We start from the raw sequence: 21,267 nt of genomic DNA on the forward strand, positions 1-21,267 counted from the left end.
GCAAATACCAACCAACTGAAGCATGTGGAATGTGTAAAATCATAAAATCTAGTGTACTTGCATTGGTGCTTTTAATTCTAAAACAAGAGAAGGTAAAAAACAACAACACAGGAACATAGGAGAACAAAAGGGAAGGTGGTGTGGAAGATAGCAGAAGCGGTTTTATATGAATATTTAACCAACACATTATGGACCATGATGCCAGTAAAAGGACAATCAAAGTCTTGGCTTTATACTGAGATACAGCCAAATATCAGACACATAAAAACAAATAGAGAAGGCAATAAGATGTTATTAGAAATAGAAATAGATACATCACAATATTTTATGCACCTTTGGAGGGCAAAACTGAGCCATTCAACAAGCAAAGTAGGTTCTTCTGATTACTTATTCTTTCTTTTTTCTCTTTGGCATGATCAATCATTTAGGCATGACTACTCAAAACAAATAATGTGAGAGTCCACATTCTTTTCATTCAACAAACGTAGAATGTTGGATAGAGAACAAGCATTCTTGTTTAATGAGGAAATGAGGAAATCATTCATCCAGCGTATGATTGAGTATGGTGGGGTGGGGTGGGGTGGGGTGGGATGGTGGTGTTCAGTCTTAGCAGGTACACTTGATTAATTACCTACTAAGCACCCTTACTCCCTTGGCAATTGTTTAATTGCAGTTGTCAAACAAAACCTGGAATCTAAAGTTGGAATCTCCATATTTGGCTAAAATTTTAAGTATTATTCAACACTAACTGACCACTCAAACTAACAGATTCAGCTAACTGATGGGATGAATCAGGAAAATCCTATATCCTTATTATTATGGAGCTGTATGAGAATCTTAGAGCAGCCTTGTCTATCTATCTATCATCTATCTAGATTCAAGTGTATACATACCCTTGACCACAGTTAAGCAGTCTTCAAGAGAAAAGCAGCTCTCTACTGCCACCCAAAGGTCAAAGTTGCTGTATGATAAATCTTAAGAGTTAAATCTTTTGGTCTCCTCAAATAATAATTATAGTGTCCACTCCTCAGGGAGCCTAAATGATCACCTAAACTACAAAAACACAGTGAGAAAAATAGCTATTCTCTTTATTCAGGTACAGGTATGGGATATCAAGTATAAATGACATCATATATCTGAAATCATATTATCCAGGATAGTACTGATTCAGTTCCATCCCAAACTGTGAGATGAGATGTTACATGTTAAGAGATAAAAAAAAAAAAGAAGACTATAGAGATTAGATGATTATAGAATAGAGATGATGGCAGCCGGTTTATTGACTCACAGAATACTGATTACTACAATTACAATAGTTTTACAATTTGTCATTAAAAAAAACACTTCATACAAAGAAAGGGGAAAAATGGTTTCAAAGTCCTGAACAGTTGAGCTACAAACAAAACAAAAAAAAAAAAACAATAACAACAATAATAATAATAATAAAATAAAAATGATAGCAGAACTGTGAACTAAGAAAAAAAACTGTATAATCAGTACAGGCACAAGTAGAACACAAAACAGAGATTCACCAGGAATTGTGTTAGCTCACAAAATAAGCCTGAAGTGAGCCGCTGGCATAAACAGTGTGCATTTCAGTGATTTAATTCTTTCACCCTCATCATTCCAGCTCCTTAAACCGTGCAAACATAGCCTTCCGCACAGCCTGCTTATAGGTGGCGTAGTTCCAGACGCCGTCCTTCTTGTTCCGCTGTTGAGAAAGTGAGCGAGAGGAACACAAAGTTAATTAAATGCCCTAAAAACAGAAGCCTGAAAAACAGTCTTGTGGTATTAATCGGTGTGGCTCACCTCTGTGGACTCCAGACCTAGCCCTGGTCTCTCATTGCCTTTGTGTGTGTCTCTGCAAGAACACAAAGATTAGGTGAAACATTAGCTAGTCTGTAGAATGTGTGTGTAATGCTGCTATCTGGCTTTGAATAGTGCTCCAAATATTCTTATATGTATGGCTATTTCAGACAGAAATGGGCATGGATTTTTTGTTGTTGTTTGCTTTCATTCATAAATTATTAGAAATAACAATTAGCATAACACACCTTCATTAAACTCCTGTAGCAGATTCCATGTGGACCTCGCAAACAATCTTTTTATCTATTTAAGAAGACCGAGTAAGCATGATATACATCTTTCTCAACAGTTATGTCTTCATCAAGTCAGAGAACTGTTTTTTAGAAATTAAAACAATACCCATACAACATCGGATTTACCCCAGTTTTTGGGTTTGTAACATTCCAGAAAGCTCGGAAAAGTTTGCTGGAAAAGTGATCAGAATCTACTACAATGCCGGGACGCAGTGCTGCTGGTAGTCTAAATTGGATCTCGTGAGCTGCATTTCATTACAACTACGCCAGTAAGAAGTTAAGATTTGATGAAATGATTATTTTACGCGAGTCAAGCTGAGATAAGCTGCATGTGGTCTGCATGAGCTATATGGAGTGTTGGCTCCTTAACAAAGCATATTTCTGTTGTTTGCATTGAAATATGGTTCAACTTTGCATGGAGTTCATTAAGGCGGTGTAGGTCGGGCTACTGGAGCAAACCGTTGACCGAATGTCTTGAGATCAGGGTTGTCAGGGTTTCACGTTACGTTGGGATTGTTTTGGAACAAATATGCTGGTGGGAAAAGCAAGTCTAATTTCCATAAACACAGGCCAGGCAAACAAATGGAAAGAAGACAGTGTATGTCATGTAGAGTACAGTTTCTGATTTAAGATAAGGAAGATTTGAGAGAAGGAAATGGGCGAATATGGAGTGGATAAAGTTTGTGTAATGCATACACTTCAAAGTCTAAGAAAAATCAGTATACATAATCAGTATGAGCATCTGCCTCATCCAAAGCCCAAATGTTTTGGGCTAGTATTAGGTCTCTTTGAATGGTTTTTGAGATGTTCGGCTGGGAATTTTGCTTTGCATGCACTTGTGTGACCTTTGTTTCATCTAGTGGGATTGCTTGTGAAGCCCTCCAGGTCACAAAAATAAAAAGAGTGCACCTCCTATCTGTATTCATTCGGTATCTGTTTACTCCAAATTATGAATTTGTATTCAGTTACATCCCTACTATATAAATAAATAAACTGAATGATGGGTACATCATGCATTTTCTGTTTAAGCATACCGTGAACCACTGGGCCATGCGTTTTGCTGTTTCCGTTTCTTTGCGTCAGGCGGACTGCAAGTCTCTTTTAATTGCATCTAAATCACAGGGCACAGAAGTCAGGTTGCAGAGTCACAGAATTCAGCATGGCTTAATTATTACAAGCATGTGATCATAACGATACTGTTCTTCCCTCCAGGAAATGCTAATATGTAAATGACTGGCTGTTTTAAAAACAGAAAATACTGTACAATCTCCCAACCGACAGAAATAAAATCCTTACCTCTTTTTCTTGGTTTTCCAAAGCTTCAAGTTCCCTTTTTGACTTTTTGATCTTTAAGTGAATCTCCATATTTTGCTAGCATAAAAAAAGAAAGAGTAAGTGTAAGTAAATCTAAAAGCAAAAAAGTTCTCACACTCACGTTCATTCATTCTATTAAATCCTACACCTAGAGTAGCTAGTGCCACGAGCATGTCTGAGGAGTGAAGGTACCTTGTGCAGGTCTGAGAGCTGTTGATGGCGGATCAGAGCGTCTTTACTGGGGAACTGTCTCCTACACAGCAGACAGGCCATTTTTTTCCAGTCTGTCAGTCTGTCTTCTTTCTCCTGGGACTCTGGTTGGCTCTTGACAGGTGGGGCAGATGGGGCAGGTGCTTCGTGTTTCTCGTGTTTTTCTTCGTCCTCTTCGTCACTTCCTGCAGCATAGTCAGCAGCTAACATGCCCAGAGAACCCATGGGCTTCTGCAAATTTAGAATATGTGTAAATGTATGCTTTCAAACAGAAATAGGTCATCAAGCATAATTAAGGTAATGCTGCTGAAATGTGAATGTCAGTGTCAGAGTAAGGCTCTGTGCTAAAATTCACCTTGGATCCCTTCTCCTCTTTCTTTGGAGGAGCAAGAGGCTTTTTGAACAAGTCATCTCCTCCTGTGGTCTGTGAAAGTGTGGGACAATATGAAAAATAATTACTAACTACCTACCAAGGTACACATGGATATTCATAAAAGCACAAATGAAAAATCTCAGAGAAATAGATATAGATTTTTGTAAGCAGGGTATGGAAAAAAAACCCCAAAAAAACAAACAGCTGTCTGACCTTCCTCTCAAATACAGCAAAGGCTGCATCAGCAGCTTTGGAAGCCTTCTTCTCCTCAGCTCCACTCCTAAGAACAGGAGATGGTGCTCGCACACTTTCCTTCTGCCGATTCTGGATCTTGGCCCAGCGCTCCATATCTTTCATGATCTGAAGATATTAAACATGACATGAAGTTAGACTAGCCCTGATCTACAGCAAAAAAAAAAAAAAAAAAAAAAAATTTATGTGGCAGTGTAGCAGCAGCTCATTTAAAAGGTGTACAAATAACACAAACACACCTTAAATGCTGCCAGGCTTCTGGGTTTGTCTTCTTTCTCTTTTTCTTTCTTCTCAGAGCGTGGCATAGCCTCTTCGTCCTCTTTTCGCTCTGGCCCTCCTTCTGATGGTATTTTTATTTCCTCAGATGCTGCAGACTCGCTCTCCACAGGTACATTCTGTTTTTGAGCATCTGCACCCGAGCTTTCGCCTTCCACTGGTATGTAGATCTTTGATGTACTGTCCCAGTACAAGTACTGCTGTGTCTGAGCATTATAGAAATACTACAAACACACCAACAATTTACACTCTAATTTTAAACACACTGTGCCTTTGTACTGCAAATCCAAACAGTCCTAACACAAGCTGCTCCAAAATGATCCGAGAGAAAGCATTTCTAAACATACCCTTGAGTTCGGGTCATAGTACAGGGTGGTCTGGGGGTCGTAGTAGAAGCCGGATGTAGCGTCATACAGGAAGGCAGACAAATCTGGAGTGTCGGAACCTGAGGAAAAGATGACAGCCTTAAGAATCAAGATTCAAAAACATTATGACATGCACAAGCTCCATAGACAGTGAAATTCACTATTCCCATAGAAAAAAAAAACATTGTGCAATATATTGTATACCATGGCTACAGCATACAAATGTTATAAAACACAAAATATTAAAAACTGTGGTGACGAGAAAAGGGTGCAAATTAATGTCAAAAGATTCAAATTGGATGCTGTAATAGTTAAAATGTGTTTTGATGGCTCAGTATATGCATTTTAATTCATACACATTTTTACTCATGTTTGTTAATTAATAAATGAAAATTCAATATTCTAATTCAATTCAATATGTACATAAGCAAAGCTTTTAAAAATGGCTATTGTCACAGCAGCAGCCCAGAAATCTGGATATAAATTTTAAATGGTGGTAAGGAAAAACTCCCTCAGATAATATGAGGAAGAAATCATGAGAGGAACCAGACTCAAAAAGGAAGAAATCCTTATCTGGGTGATACCCGATAGTGTGAACAGAAATATTTCTGTAACTGTATACTACAGAGTCAAATATTACCGATTGAGTAACAGGAACCTGAGTATGAGCACAATTAGGGTTGTAACATTAGGTGTATTGCATTATACTGTTCAATGATGGAAACCAAAGTTCCAGTAAAAATAAATGTTACTAAATCTTACTATAGCTAAAGTCTTCAGATTCACCAGTAGAGCCAGTGTGAACAGTGTCACTTGTAGAAGCAGTCTGTTGCTGTGTAGCTTTGACCGAAGCCTCTGCATACATCGCACCCTGAACAATGCCAGAAAAATGTTTTAAAAATTATCTTATATATGATATGAATATAAATGAATGTGGACGTGTATCAGGAACTCACTTGGTTTATGCTTGAGCTCTGTAATGAGGCTGCAGGCACGGAAAAGTCTGTTTGCATGGGCTCGGCAGGTGCACCCATACCTACATACATAAAGAGACTCTATACCATGTACAGTATCTTATTCTTAATCCAATCAATAAATTAGTCATTTCCACATAAGCCTACCTTGTGTGGCAGTTGGGATGGCTGTGTGAGATTGCTGGAAGTATTGCTGTTGCTGCTGTAGAAACAAATCAACAGGCATTTAAGGTATATTCCACATAAAACAGTATAAAAGTGATCATTGGTATATTGACCCTGAGAACTAAAATAGCAACCTCCATAACATCAGGTGGGTAACCCAGAAGAGAAGTATTTGACTTATCATGGTCCCGCCGGTAGCTGGAAGGAAAATAAACAAACAAAAAAAAAGCGTAAGTCAAAAGTGAAGAAAATTTAAAAAAAAATTATAACCATACAATCACCACAGACAGAACTGTAGTGACTTTAAATATCGGCTTCATGATACATTATTAATAAAAAATTATTCTTAACTGCTACATTGTGCTTCATTGCAAACTTAAAAAAGTTAAGAATATTTTGTATTCCTAAAAATTCTTACTAAGGAATGTTATTTTTTCTTTATGAGGGTTCCTGGACAAAACTTTCAGATTTTTATTTTAAATCAATATTAATAACTTTAAATTACGATAACAGCCAACTTGTAGATCCACAAAGGGAAAGTTTATTGGGTTGTTTTAAATATTAAACTTTACAAAATCACAAAACTTACATAATTATTAAATATAATAATACTAAAGAAAAAATAACAATAAATAAACTGATGTATAAAAATTGGCAGTATTGAAATTGTAGCTATTAAATTATTGTCAATTTATTTTTAAGGAAAAAATGAGCAATATTTAAAGAATATTGGAACATTTTTTAAAACTTCTTTGAATTCTTTTCATAAGAATATTTTTGTGAATCCGTCCCACTTGGGAATGCTTTACTGTGCAACTCACTTCTGATTCTTTAGAGGTTTTGCTACTTCTGCATATACTCGGACTCCATCGATCATAATTGGACGAGGTTTGGTAAGCAGGTCTACCAACCGGGTCACGTGCTGGCAAAAAGATGGCAAAAAAGTCACCTTGTTAAGATCATGACAGATTCAAAGATGAGAGATGCACAAAAAATTGAAAATGAATCATAAAGCATTGTCATAATGCTACCTCATGCGAGTCCATGTCGACAAAGCAAAAGCACTTGGATCCAGGCGTCTTCCCTTTAACAAGTCGAACGTTGCGTTCATCAAGGTAAGCAAATTGATCCAGTGCCCTTAAGATCGTCTCCACTGTAGTGGTGGGCAGTATGTTCTTAATTATCATGGCTAAAAGGGTGAAAAAAAAGGTGAAAATGAAAAATTAACAGTGTTCAGAGACGATCTTAACACAGCATAAACACCGTATTTGCTGAGAAACATGGGGACCATCTCTCTGATGATTACAAACAGCAAGTAAGATAGGCAAGCCCTCCAGAGGGTTGTGCAATTAGCCCTGAACTCCCTGACTATCTACAGCAACTAAGACCAGGAAGATTGTAAAAGTCTCAGCCATCCAAACAATGGACTGTGCTCTATATTGTGGTCAGAGCGCGTCAGCGCCTTAATGTCAAGCTCAGAGAGAATGAAGAGGAGCTTCTTCCTGCAGGCCATTTGGACCATCAAACAGGACAAGAATTAAAACTTGGGTTTTTCTGGACTTGTCTTCACAACAGTCACTATTTTACTAAAATTGCACATAATTGCACACATCTGTATTTAATCCCTAATAGTCAGATTGCTTCATTTTTATTGTAATTGTATTATTAGTCTATTCTATTTTGATTCAATTTTTATGGCATGGACAGCTGAAAAAGTATTTTACTTCATGTGTGGTTGTACATGTGAAATTTGACTTCTGAATCTGAAACTGAAGCATGTAGCAAAGCCTGTGCTCACTTCTGCTTTCCTTGAAAACCGGATCAGATAATTGCTGGTTGGCACGAGGTCCTTTCTGATGAGCCCATTCCTCAGCCCGCTTCTCCATCTCTTGCTGCTGAAGCTGCTTATCAACCTGCTGCTGCCAGGCTTCAGGGGTCAGGGTGGAACTCCTCTGCCACCCTCCCTGAGAGAGGGGATCGGGCAGGGTCTTGGCACTACCTTCATCTTTCACTTGTGGGGGATTGGGCATGACTGGACATGGCAGCAGCCCATCTTGGGGAGACGGGATGGCTTTATGGGGTTGGTCGTCATGCTGCTGGTCAGAGAAATCATCATGTTTTATTCAACTTCTAAACAGAGTTGCAATTTGATATGAATTTAACTTCTATTAGATAATTATACAATAAAGGGAAAGTGTACCGGTTCTTTTATATTTCTTTCAGGCTGAATGTACTTCAGTAAGGCAGTCTTGCTACCAACTTTAACAGATCCCTGAAAGACAGAAAAATCATAAGTGACAATCTCTGAATTTTCGGATAGATTTTCCTCTACAAATGCATCTGGGCAAGGTTTCTTCCAGAAGTCATCAGATCAGGTCAGATTCTTTAGAAGCAATCGGTAAGGATGTGTTTCAATTCAATTCAATTTTATTTGTATAGCTCTTTTAACATTGGACACTGTCTCAAAGCTTCAAGATTAATATTAGACTTGTATTTAAATGTATTTGGATTAATCCCTAATCCGCAAGCCGGAGGCAACTATGGCAAGGAAAAACTCCCTTAGATGGTAAGAGGAAGAAACCTTGAGAGGAACCAGACTCAAAAGGGAACCCATCCTCATATGGGTGACACCGCAGTGTGAATTTCCATAAACACTGGAGAGTGTGATTATAAAAATTATAATAAACACCGGAGAGTGTGATTATGAATAATGTCCTTTCTACAGTCATATACAGTCAGTTGGAGTTGTGTAACCAGGAGCTCCTGAGCAACTCATAAATTAGCTCAACATCTCAGTTCATTATAAAATCAACACCAACTCCTTTAAGCTGAAGCCTTCAAATGCTCAATGATGTCTGTGGTGGAGACAAGAGTATAACAGGTACTCAGCTCCTATAGAAATCCAGCCCTCTTCCATTTTAATAATCGAGGTACTCCCAAAAAAAATGAAAAAATCAGTGCCTTAAAAAAAAACACAAAAAGGGTTTTTAGAGTTGACCAATGTTTGAGAAGAAAAAGTGTTTGTCTGAGAGCAGTAATTACTTCATCTTTTAAGAATTTAACTTACTGAAAAAGGGAAAAGGCATTACTACATTAGGTTAATTTACATATAAAGCAAGTAGCATGTAATGCTAATTAAAAACAGGTTAGTAACCAAGTATGGCACAATTGAGAAAACAAAAGAGTCAGATTAATAATTACCTTTTAAGTGTTTCCCAACAACAATAACAAAAATCAAAATGAACACTGAACACTCTGCCCATTTTCTTTGTGCAAATGATATAGAAGGCAGACAGAACGTATAGAACATTTCATCGTGAAATTTGAAGATAATGGCAGTTCTATTGTTATTATCTGTGCTAATCAGCAGAGATCAATTCCTTATTCTCCAAAAAAAGCCCTTGGTCAAGGCACATAATGGTGACCCGTGGTCTGACCCCAACTTACCTCCATAGTCAAGACGTGTAAAAATGTTTCACTTCACTAAATACTTATTTATTACTAAGTGGATTCTACTTCAGGGTTTTCCATTCACTTTTACCATAGTCTAGGTTTGTAATCTTTTTTAAAATCTACATTTATGTATGCAGTAACTGTGTATTTCTTGTTACTATGTGCATCTGTTTTTTCATACGTACAGATGCAGGGCCCACAGTTTAAGCCAGAGCTTGAGTTACTGTTTTTGTGGAAATCTGCAAGGGTGTCTGCTCGGTTCTCCAGTTTCGCACCCACCTCCCAAAAACACGCTTGTTGGTGGACTGGCTATGCACAACTGCCCCTTGGTGTGTAAGTGTGTGTAACGTACTGGCATTCCATCCAAGATATATTCCCACCTCACACCCAGTGTTCCCAGGACAGGCTCTGCCTCTACCAGGACTCTGACCAGGTTAAAGTCATTACTAAAGATGAATGAAAGATTTCTCATGAACTGCTTCCTTAACTCTATTTCAGAAGCCTTTATTAACCCAATGAACCTTTTATAAACTGCTGTATACCATGTGCAAAACTGTTTAAACTCTTTTCACACCAAAGGATAAATTATCCCTAATTCAGTGCATTCCCAACTATATTTGAAACCGTTTTTCATGTGGACACATTTACTGAATACAGACATGTTAAATTACTACAAGGCAGGTAATGAGAGGGAATTCTAGCAGTACCTGGCACAAGGTCCTGTCTTGAAGAGATATTTAAGAAACATCTGATTCAGAAGCAATGGTTAAAAAATACACCATAAATCCAGGCAGAAACTCATGATGAAAGCCTCTTGATAGGAAACAATGTACTCCCAATAGGAAGGCTACTGCACATCAGCCTACTGCACCATTTGCTTAACAAGGCAGCTTAAACAAAGACAGGACTGGAACATAAATCTAACACAGAAGGAAGGATCCTACAATCAGTATTACACCACCTTTAACTTTCCTTTCCATCAACTCATTCAAACTTTGCCTTCACTCCAGCATATGCATCAAACCAATGAGCGTGCAGGTATAAGCATTTCCGTAATAATATTAAAGAATGTGGTTTGCAAGACGAACATCCTCACGAGTGCCACACTAGCAGTAAACAAATGCAAGTCTTGACCTGATTTTTCAAAATACAATGATCTAAAAGGATAAAGAACATGGGCTAGATCTAACCAGCAGAAAAATGGCATAAATGGCACCAACAAACAAAAACCAACCTCTGAACCAACTGAATTTTCAACTCCTTCAACGTTAACAATGCAGAGTCAACATGTGAAACAAGTCAAGGCATTTCAAACAGAGCCAAGCCTTGAAAAATCGGACGCTTAAAATTTCAGCCCACTGGATATCCATGTGAAGTGTTCCAGACTGAAACATGAAGTCAAACATGGGAAGCAAGGAAGGACAGAATTCCACATGACAAAAGGCAAGGGCTGAAGAGTCTTAAGCGAAAAGAAGAAAAGTGATGTGTGAGTGATGCCAATAAATGTCAAGAAGGAATTAATGATGATGGACAAGTGAGTATGGAACAACTTGCAGGTCATATAAACTTGCTGATTTTCGAAAAGTGGTGAGACAAGTGGTGATGAAAATCTTTTTTAAGTCAATAAGAAGCTGTGAGGATGTGTGAACAACGAGTGATGCCGTAGCACCATAAAGAAATGGAAGCAGTTGCATCACTGCAACCATGAACCTGGATAAAGTCATCAAATGATGAAGTGACCGAACGCTAATTTAAAAAGAGAGTGAAATTATAGACAATAAACCGTGCAAGTTCATCAGTCAGCAAATGGATAACATCAACAAATGCTTACAAATCTTAAATCTGAATTTTTACCCGGATAAGCCACACAGTTATATGATGATAAAGTTCAAAAACACTCGACCAAAAAATATATATCTCTCTAATTAAAACATGAAAAATTCACAAAAGATCATTTGTGTTCTACTATTTCTTCTGTGTAGTATTATATACTCTTATTACAAACGTATATAAGTGTTAAGTTATTCGCTCCTTGTGTGTCACGCAAGCCGATTAAAGGACAATTATTTTTTTTAAAAAATGGGCTGCTTTTTTTTTTATAGACTGCTAATACTTTCATGTGTGTTATAACTTATAGAGAGGATAAAGGCGCTTTGAGTATTCCCATGTGCCCCTCCCATGTGCTGACCACCCAATCCCACCCTTGGCCCTGCCCCAGCCCCAGCCTTCTTTGTTTGAAGACACAGCTGCTGTAGAGGGACAAGAATGGGCCACCTGGTTGGACTCCATGAAGTGGACAGCATCCTCGATGTTTAAAAACTCCACATAGGCCGTATCGGAGCTGTAACCTGGGGACAGCATTTGAAATACAAATGGGTCTGTGTTAGTTAATTCCAGTAAATAGATAGGAAACATAAAAAAAAAAAAAAAATCACGGTGAATATAACAGCGACCTAATACTCTTAAATCCATACATTTAGTGGTCTTAGTGGTGACCATCAGAATTGCACAAGAGCTTTTTTGTTGCTTTCGGTAATTGAATAGCAATCATACAAACAATTGCTTTTGTTCATTCAGCCTGCAACAGTGTAAAGGTACGTTCATTGTGTCTGATGTTGCTTGAAACAGTGGAATGCATGGTTGGTATGTTGTGCTACAACCTGCAAAAATCACACCTAAATGTAGTTCAAGTATCTGATAATTTAACGCATGATTATCATGTTATTTAAAAAAAATTGTTCTGCTGTTGGAAAAATGCAAAACTGACCATCATCGCCACATGTAAAACAGGTATTATTTGTGTAGGGGACTCCTCAAAGCTTCAAAAGTTGCTAGTCCTGTGACATTTTTGGGATTTCTTAAGACTGACAAGATCCAGTATGGAAACATTTTCTTGTTCAAGAATTTTTGAGGCAATAATAAAAAAAAATAAGAATTCAATAGTGCGGATATTGTACCTTAGAGTCCCAATTTAACCAAATGTCAAGCAACAACATAGAACCATTTCTTTGTGTATATAAAATTTTTTATTATTGGCCTTATTTAATGTTCAAACAGCTTAGAGTTCGACCAAAAAGAGGCCATATGTGACAACCTCACATCTTACTGAGAAGTAGGATCGTCACGTGTGTGTGTGTGTGTGTGTGTGTGAGGGAGAGGGAGAGAAAGATCACGTTCCCAGCAGTCTACTGGACTAAATCCACAAACCATTTATAAGATGGACGGTGTTAAAAGAGAGCTGCACAAGCTCCAGCACAAGATGAAAACGGAAGAGGGACAGGAAACCAATTGTTTTAACAAGAAAAATGATAGTATATAAAAAAAATAAATAAATAAACAACAATAAAAAAAAATCTAAGGTGTCTAAGGTGTGGTAAATGGTTACAAGACAACCGTAATGAGCGCAAGGTTCGAGGAGCGAAAAGCGAAGTGTTTGCGAATATTATAGAAGATATGAAATTGTGAAATCTCACCTGGAACAACATCTCTTATTTTCATGCCTTGCATCGGAACTCCATCCCTAACTGCAAACGCGTCCAGTATCTGTGAAAGGAAAAATTTTTTTTGGTTATGAGTATCCATGGCACGGTTATTAAAGACGACATGAATGGGGCAGGAAAAACAAAAAGAAAAACAAATTACACAAACCACCTGCTGCATTGTAGCAGTTTTGGGAATTCCAGAGATGGCAATGGTATTTGAGATCTTATCCTGAACATTGGCATTCCGGTAATCCTGATCCTGTGCAAAATGTAAAAATTTAATCCAAACACTGGAGGTCACAAAAGTCCACAAGGAAACATTAAATGCTGGGCAAGACTCTAAGCTGAAGCTTAGAAAAATCATAGTATCTAAGTGCTGGGTGATCTGGCCAAAAATATTATCATGATATTCATTTCGTACCTTTAATGAGGAAGGAAATGTGTTTGTTCGACCTCAAGATTTAATGTAAACAACTTGTGTAAATACAAGTAAACTCCACAGAGTTAGCTGCCTTAAGTCGAAGTTCAAGAAGTGTCCAGTTTAAGGTTTAATACTGCATAAACAGGTTTGATCCGGTTCTGAACAGTCATTTATTTCTTAAATCGGCAAGCTGTTACTCTCTACAGCCAGCATGATCAAAAGATTTATGCCTCAACACATTGGGATCAAGTACATTCATTAGCTTTTTGAAACACCCATGGCCGTTCTAATCGAAAAAATCTTTTGCTATAAAATACAAAATATGCTACAAATTAATCATCTGTGACTATTTGGAGAGTCTCTCCCTACGGTCAATCATTTCTACGTTTCTGAAGTTTCTTTTTTTCTCCTTTGAGGTTTTGGAACACGTGTCGCCTTTCGGCTAGGTATCCCGTACAACTGCTGTAGTGTTGTTAAGTCCACAAAGTGTTGTGGATCTTAAAGAAAATATTTGTGCAACTATTTATTGTGAAAATAGGCAAGGAAAGTTTACTATAGATAGTCATTTTTTCCCTATAAAAACCCGATTCAACACCCAGCCCTAATAATGTCTCTTCCAGGACAATTAAATAAACATTCTGTACATTTCAAAATTTACTACAATAAACACCATTTTCCACGCAATACAGAAAAAATAAAGACACTGACCTGAGAACCAGAGGCATTTGATCTTTCAGGCGGAGCTGATTTGGGTGCTTTCAGGTTCTTTTCAGGCCCCTGAAGTTCCTCAAGGATATAATCATATTTCTGTGCCGAACTTGTCCTGTAATCAATGTCTCCGTAATCCTGATCTCGTCTTCCCTCTCTGTTACTCTGTGGATCTCTTGGCCCAGGCAGAAGACTCCCTTTCTTTTGACTCTCCTCAAGAGGCATATCTTTTCCCTTAAAGTTTCCTTGATCAGCTGAGAAATGGCTCTCTTTGACCGACAGGTTCTTGTCTGGAAAGAACGGGTGTCTTCCACCTGGGGGTATGGTGCTGTCAGGCTTTTCGTCTCTTGACCAGTGTTGACCTTGTTTGTCTTTGTTTGGGATATTTAGACTGGGATTCAGTGGTAAAAGTGGTAGTTTCTGTGCTACAGGATGAGATGGATCTCTGCTTTTGACATCAGTTTGAATATTGTCCCAATTTTGGACTGTAGAACCCTCTCTCTCTGATCGAGAGAACTCTAAATTGCCACGATCCTTAGCTGGAATCTCCACTGATGGCCGCTCTCTATCTTTGAACTGTGATGGTTCTCCTAATTCACCTTCCTTGCCAGGTCCAAGTGGAAATCGCTTCTTCACATCTCTGGATAAGTTAGGACCTCTATTCATTCTCCTGCACCACTCCTCTGAGAGGGATTTATCTTCTCCTCGAAACCCAGGCCTGTTCTCAGCTTGTTCAGGAAATTCTCGGTCCCTCAGTGTTGGTTCACCTACCTTAAGAATGTCTTTTTCTGGACCTTGTCGATCTAAAGGCAGATCAGGTCTTCCCCTAAGATTCATGCCATCATTACCACGAAACATCTGTGGAGAGCGATCTCTAAAATCACCTGCCTGTCCCATTCGATTCCTGAAATCCATATCGGACTCAAACCTTCCTCTGGGATTCAAGGAAGGGGCGCAACCTCGTCTATCGAAGTCCCCTGACCTTTCCCGGGGAGGCATGTCCATACTAAATCCATCAATGTCATTCATGCCCATCTGTGGGCGCTCTCTTTCTCTTATATGGTCATTTCTGTCCATAGATTCCATAGCAAGCCTTCTTCTAATATCCATAGGTGACATGTTGAAACCAGGCATGTCCATACGAAATCTGTCCCTCTCCCTCATGTCCATGAATTGATCTTCAGGCCCCCTCATGTTCCTAACTTGCATGTCCCTGCTACCCATATCTAAAGGAGGCCGACCCGATCCTATATAACCAGGTGCATTTTGCTCCATCTCCAATCGTCTTCTAAAATCGAGCTCGTTTTCGGGCATGAAGAAGTCTCGAGGAGAGTCTCTTCCTCTATCAAGCAGACCCATGTTCCGTCCCATCATATCTTGTGGGTAGTCAAACCTCCTCATGTCCATAGGGGGTCTGTCCTGAGTGCCCATATTCATTCCTTCACGTCCTCTGAAGCCAGGCATTGGTCTGTTTCTTCCTTCAAACATCTCCCCGCGTGGGTCCCCACTGCAATCATACCATGTGATTTACCAGTGTCTTTCTCATTTTGTAATAAAAGCACAAAGGAAACCAAGCTTTGTACATAATGTGTGAAGCACAAAGCAGATTCAGTTATGCTGTACAATATCTCATATCACATATTATAAGCTTGGGATTCTGCAGGCATCATGGTAAAATTTATACTTAAACTTACAACTTTCTCTTAATGTAAAATTCTTTAAGCATCATATAATTGCAATGTGCAACACACTATACTTTTATATGTGTAGAACAAAACATTTGTATAACACATGTGCAAGTGTCAAATACACAATTATGTCATAAGTATTATTTAAAAGAAATATTAAAAAGTGCTATAATCAGGTAAAATAGCATGTTTTACATAACCACCATGATGCCACTTCTTAGTTAGAGATTATTTTGAGTAGAGATTACTTTGATTATTTTCCCTTCCTGTCATTTGCTGAAATTTCTCATGTTATGTGAATCACTGATTGCTAAACATTCCTGTTTGCTAGTTTTTTGCAGATATAAAGAGTCACCATACAGCGACACCTAAGATATCACTAGCATTCAAAGATTGACACTGTATATCTGGACATAAAACTTCCTGTGATGAGACCACTAGTGAAGCCATGCAAATACCAACAGTAGGCATGTGGCCCAGACCAGATGTGGCTTCTGCGTCACAGGGCCACGGTGTGCCTGAGTCGGCCCAAGAGCTTTGATTGGTTGCTTTACATCAGTCAGACGGCCTCTTGGGAGGTCTTTGGCCAATAAAAGCTACTATACAGTTCAGATATTTTGTTGTCAGCTTGAAGGTCTGTCTAGGACTGTCATGACACCCGTTTTTAAGCTCACTTGGACATTCAACTGGTGCAACTCTATACACATGCAGCGTCTCCTCATACAGCTTCATACAGATGTGAAGAGAAGTCGAGCATGTGTCTATAAAATGACAAAAGGCCAATCCAATCACAAATAAACATCAAACTGTTTTAGCAGCTATATTAATACACTTGTTCTGAGATGGTTCTATTAATATTATCCCCATTAGTTGTACTAGCAGCAAATTAAACTAATAATGACGATTGCAATTGGGATGAATCTAAAAATGTCATTTTCCCCATCCCTGGTGACAATAAGCACTTTGACTGAGCTTACCAAAAGGGCATCCCCCCTCGTGGTCCAGATCTTGAACCATTCCACATGATGGTTCAACTTCTCAGCTTCCACCAGTCTAGTCTGCTCAGAAAGCTGCTCACCTGCAAACACACTGCCATAATTACTCAAATCCATGATTTATAATTTATAAATAACTCACTTTTGGCATTAAAACTATTCAATTCAAATATCAAGGAGTAGTAATTCTGTCCAATGTTCTTAAGCTGGCATTTTGGAAGGGTCAGTTCTCCTTGTACATGCCACACACACACTCACACTCCAAGAGCTTAATCAGACTGCTTTTTTAGTGTGGGTTAATTCTCACTGTTCTTATTGATAGTGCAGATCCATACAAACTCCCAAATAGAGAGGATTAATGATCTGAAAATCCTTCTTTATGACATTCTATTCATATCTGGGGTGTGGATTGAGTGTGATGATTGGGCAATTTAAAAACTTCAAGCTCAGTGCTCATGCACAGTTTGCTATCTAATGGCCTGCTTATGTACAGGAACATGACAAAGCCGACATTCAAAACGAATTAAAATGTAGTGTTAATATTAGTTACAGTAACTCATTACTCTTCACAGTAAATGTATAAATGCTTGACATGCTGTGTCATTGACGGTGCATGTGTTTGAGCAGAAGATACACATATCGGTATACAAGCGCAGTATTTCATCATACACTTGACCTTTTCCCAATAATAAAACAATAAACTATATTTGTTGCTTGTTTATTAAACATTAAATATTGTTCTTGTCATACTTTGCTTTTTTTTATGACAAATGTTTCTCAGAGTAAACACACTGGAATTTACTTTAAAATTTTACCTCACTATAGTGATACGGTTCTGGTCATAAGTTTATAATCATTAAAAATGCTTTTTTTTTTTCCACTTAGTACTACCCTGATACCACTTAACAGATATTTACACAAGATGTACTAATAACTAAATCAACACAAATTAACCAGTTCAAATGTTTACACAGACTTTGATTCCAAATATTGTGTGCTGTTACCTGGATGATCAAATCAAATGTTTTTATTCCCGGGGGGATGCAAACGTTTGAACACGGTGATCTTTGTGAATTGTTAAGATTTTGTTTAAAAGATCTTATTTTTGGCATTTAGAACTGTCTTTCTGAACCTACACAAGACATTTACATGTGACTCAGATGTCAGAATAATAACACCTTACACTAATCATCCTGTTTAAAAGTTTACACCCCCATGGCTCTCAATGTATCGTGTTGCAATTCTGGAGTATCAGAATGCAGAAGATGAATAATTGAATAAACAATTAATAAGAATGTGCAGAATCTGGGGGATTTTTCTGAAGACCAGAGGGAGTTGTAACTGCTCAGGACAAACAAGGACTCATGAAAACTATAAACAAACAAATAAAAACACTTGCTAATAACCCAGGTAAAACACACAAGATTAAGAATGAAGAATATGTAAACATTTCAACTGGTTTATTTGTGTAAATCCAGTTATTGTTGTATTTTGTGGACTATATGTAAAATGTGTTATGTGGAATATCTTATTTAGGGCAGAACCAAACTGCAATTTGTATGCTAACTTATTAATATTATTTCCAGAAATTATTAACTTTTTGCCTTGACTGTTTTAAGCTCCTAGAATTTCAAATGTGAAGAAATTAAACCAAGAGATCAAGAGAATACCAGAGAGGATTTACTATATACTGTACACTATGAGATAGTAAAGAAACATTTGAGTAATTTAACATCTCATTTTACAGGCTGGCAGGTAAAAAATTCACGAATTTTAACCAATCATTGAAGTCTGTATCAAATCACTGTAATGTCCACTGAAAGGAGGAAAATGCCAAGCATTTAGTTTACATTAGGGATGTACGATATTTATCAGACATAAATTATCGACTGGGTGAATGGGTCATTTTTATTGCTCTGATAAATAAATTAAATCCGATAACTAGACTAGATAAAGTACGCTTGCTGGTAAATCAATAAGTCTGATTTATCCAAGATTCAGCTTTAAACTGCAGTGACTCTCAGCCTGTCGTGCTCATTAGGTTATCATCTGTGAACATGTCTTCACCGGTATGGAAGATTTTCTCGGTGGCAGTGGAGGACAACGCCATTGCTATTTGCAACACATGTTCAGCAAAGATTCCGAGAGGAGGTAAAAAGTCTTCAAGTTTTAACACAACAAATCTTATATCTCACTTGAAGGGTTGTCGCCGCGGCGAAGCTGTATTAAAAGAATATGAAGCAGCAGCTACTAGCGCTAGGCCTAAAACATGGAGCATGTGATTTAAGGTCTATATACCTTCCCTCATGCACTAAAAAGGTTTAAAAGATGCATTTCTTTGTTATGCATGAAATACTTGAATATTAATTTGTTGTTAATGAGTTGTTCATTGCAGATAGTTCTGTCATAGCTCTGTTAAACACTTTCTGTTCTTATTGTAGTGCCTTACACAAAAAATAAAAACATCTGAAGAGTCAGGACTGATGTTTGCTATTACAGTTTGGCCAGAGCTACTGAAATATCAGTTTCATCAGTGCAGCTTAGATTTTCTGTTCTCCTGGGTGCACAAACTGCAGATTATATGAAAATTCTAATATAAAAATATGAACTTATTGGTTATCATTATTGGCCATGAGAAGGACTTAATTATTGGTTATCGGTATTGGTTTAAATTTTTCATATTGTGCATCCCTAGTTTACATTTAACATCAACGTTCACGTCCAACCCTAATTCAGCATAGTCGTTATCATTCATATCATTGGTCTACTTTATAAGGTGGACCAGGAGTTAATTTCCAAAAAAATAAACAAATAAATACACTATATTGCCAAAGGTTTTGGGACACCCCTCCAAATCATTGAATTCAGGTGTCGTTTTTTAGGGGCTGGGTTTGGTCCCTTAGTTCCACTGAAAGGAACTCTTAATGCTTCAGCATACCAAGACATTTTGTACAATTTCATGCTCACAACTTTGTGGGAACAGTTTGGGGATGACCCCTTCCTGTTCCAACATGACTACACAGCAGTGCACAAAGCAAGGTCCATAAAGACATGGATGAGTAAGAGTGACCGCAACCCGATAGAACATCTTTGGGATTAATTCGAGCGATACCTTTTCGCCCAACATAAATGCCTGACCTCACAAATGCACTTCCAGTGGAATGGTCAAAAATTCCCATAAACACACTCCTAAACCTTGTGGAAAACCTTCCCAGAAGAATTGAAGCTGTTATAGCTGCAAAGGGCTGGCCAACTCCATATTAAATTCATGTGCATATAAAGGCAGACATCACAGTTTTGGTCTGGCTCACAGTCTCCACTCTAATTCATCCCAAAAGTGTTCTCTCAGGTTGAGGTCAGGACTCTGTGCAGGCCAGTCAAGTTCCTCCACACCAAACTCGCTCATCCATGTCTTTATGGACCTTGCTTTGTGCACTGGTGTACAGTCATGTTGGAACAGGAAGGGGTCATCCCCAAACTGTTCCCACAAAGCTGGGAGCATGAAATTGTCCAAAATTTCTTGGCATGCTGAAGCATTAAGAGTTCCTTTCACTGGGACTATGGGACCAAGCCCAATCCCTGAATTCAATGATTTGGAGGGGTGTTCCAAAACATTTGGCAATATATTGTACATAGCCACTCACTTTTTAAACACTGCATTACATCCCATTCCCAGTGGCTACTTGACAAATATTTTGTCGTTTTTATGTCTCAAAACACTCTCGTGCGGTGATAGCTAACTGTACCAATACAATTTAGATTCCTAACACTTACACTGTAATCACTCGGACGTTATTAGTCGGAACTGAAACCGAGCTCCTGCTGGTTAATAGTGTGAAAGTGTGTTAAAGGAAAATTAAGAAAGCGAGCGTTAACCTAGCAGCTAGACCTCTACCATGGAAGCCAGCTAGAGTTATCGACTAGTGCTCAAATCACAGCGCACACAGTTAGCTAAGAGGGACAGAATTTATAAATCGAGCTTATTTCTATTACGTTAAATTATCGGAGAGATGGCTGGCTAACCATCAGTGCTAGCAAAAGAGAATTACCAAACTGGCTAGCTAAATGTATTTACTAGCCTGGCTACAATTACTGAAATAGCAAGACAGTTATTTTAAGCCCTGTAATTCTACAATAACTAACAATTGTTCATGATGAATACGAAATTGTAAAAAGTTTAAAAAGAACACAAAACAGTCATGGAACTAACCTTTACTGCGATGTAATCGAGACTTTTCACAACGCGACCGGAAACTAGCGAACAACAGCAACACCGCACTTCCGGCAGAGTAGGGGGCGTATTTGTCATCACGCATTTCATGCATGTAAAGAAACAAGTTTGTAAAGTGTAAATAGCCTTGTATTTACTTTAATTAGCAGTTTTATGAAGTAAACCTAATATAGAGGTGCACTTTGTAGGTATAAAAGTAATGATTATATACTTTCTGTTTCTTTGCTAGACACAGTGTGCCACCCTGCCTCTCTACTCCAT

The 21,267-nt window shown here is 38.1% G+C and overlaps 1 protein-coding gene across 4 annotated transcripts; it reads right to left on the reverse strand.

The window, feature by feature from the left end:
- Positions 1–214: 214 nt before the first annotated feature.
- LOC131361580 (RNA-binding protein 10) lies at positions 215–21,055 on the reverse strand. 4 transcript variants are annotated; one of them, XR_009206049.1, is made up of 24 exons: positions 20,986–21,055; positions 16,758–16,858; positions 14,093–15,599; positions 13,133–13,222; positions 12,955–13,024; positions 11,756–11,829; positions 8,229–8,300; positions 7,827–8,124; positions 7,060–7,217; positions 6,850–6,950; positions 6,163–6,226; positions 6,011–6,065; positions 5,846–5,925; positions 5,652–5,760; positions 4,872–4,969; positions 4,488–4,748; positions 4,210–4,356; positions 3,979–4,047; positions 3,606–3,854; positions 3,396–3,470; positions 3,134–3,210; positions 2,055–2,109; positions 1,810–1,861; positions 1,626–1,711 (listed from the first exon to the last, which is right to left on the reverse strand). XR_009206049.1 is itself a non-coding variant. In XM_058402849.1 (23 exons), exons 2-23 carry the CDS (start codon positions 16,802–16,804, stop codon positions 1,622–1,624), a joined length of 3,843 nt encoding a protein of 1,280 aa, XP_058258832.1. In that variant the 5' UTR covers positions 16,805–16,858; positions 20,986–21,055; the 3' UTR covers positions 216–1,621. The 4 variants fall into 4 exon arrangements, 3 of the variants coding, with proteins under 3 accessions (XP_058258834.1, XP_058258832.1, XP_058258833.1); XM_058402849.1 differs by lacking the exon at positions 2,055–2,109 and having other exon boundaries at positions 216–1,711; XM_058402850.1 differs by lacking the exon at positions 2,055–2,109 and having other exon boundaries at positions 218–1,711; positions 7,827–8,121.
- Positions 21,056–21,267: the final 212 nt, after the last annotated feature.

Source organism: Hemibagrus wyckioides, linkage group LG11 (genome assembly GCF_019097595.1).
Source record: "Hemibagrus wyckioides isolate EC202008001 linkage group LG11, SWU_Hwy_1.0, whole genome shotgun sequence".
NCBI lineage: Eukaryota > Metazoa > Chordata > Actinopteri > Siluriformes > Bagridae > Hemibagrus > Hemibagrus wyckioides.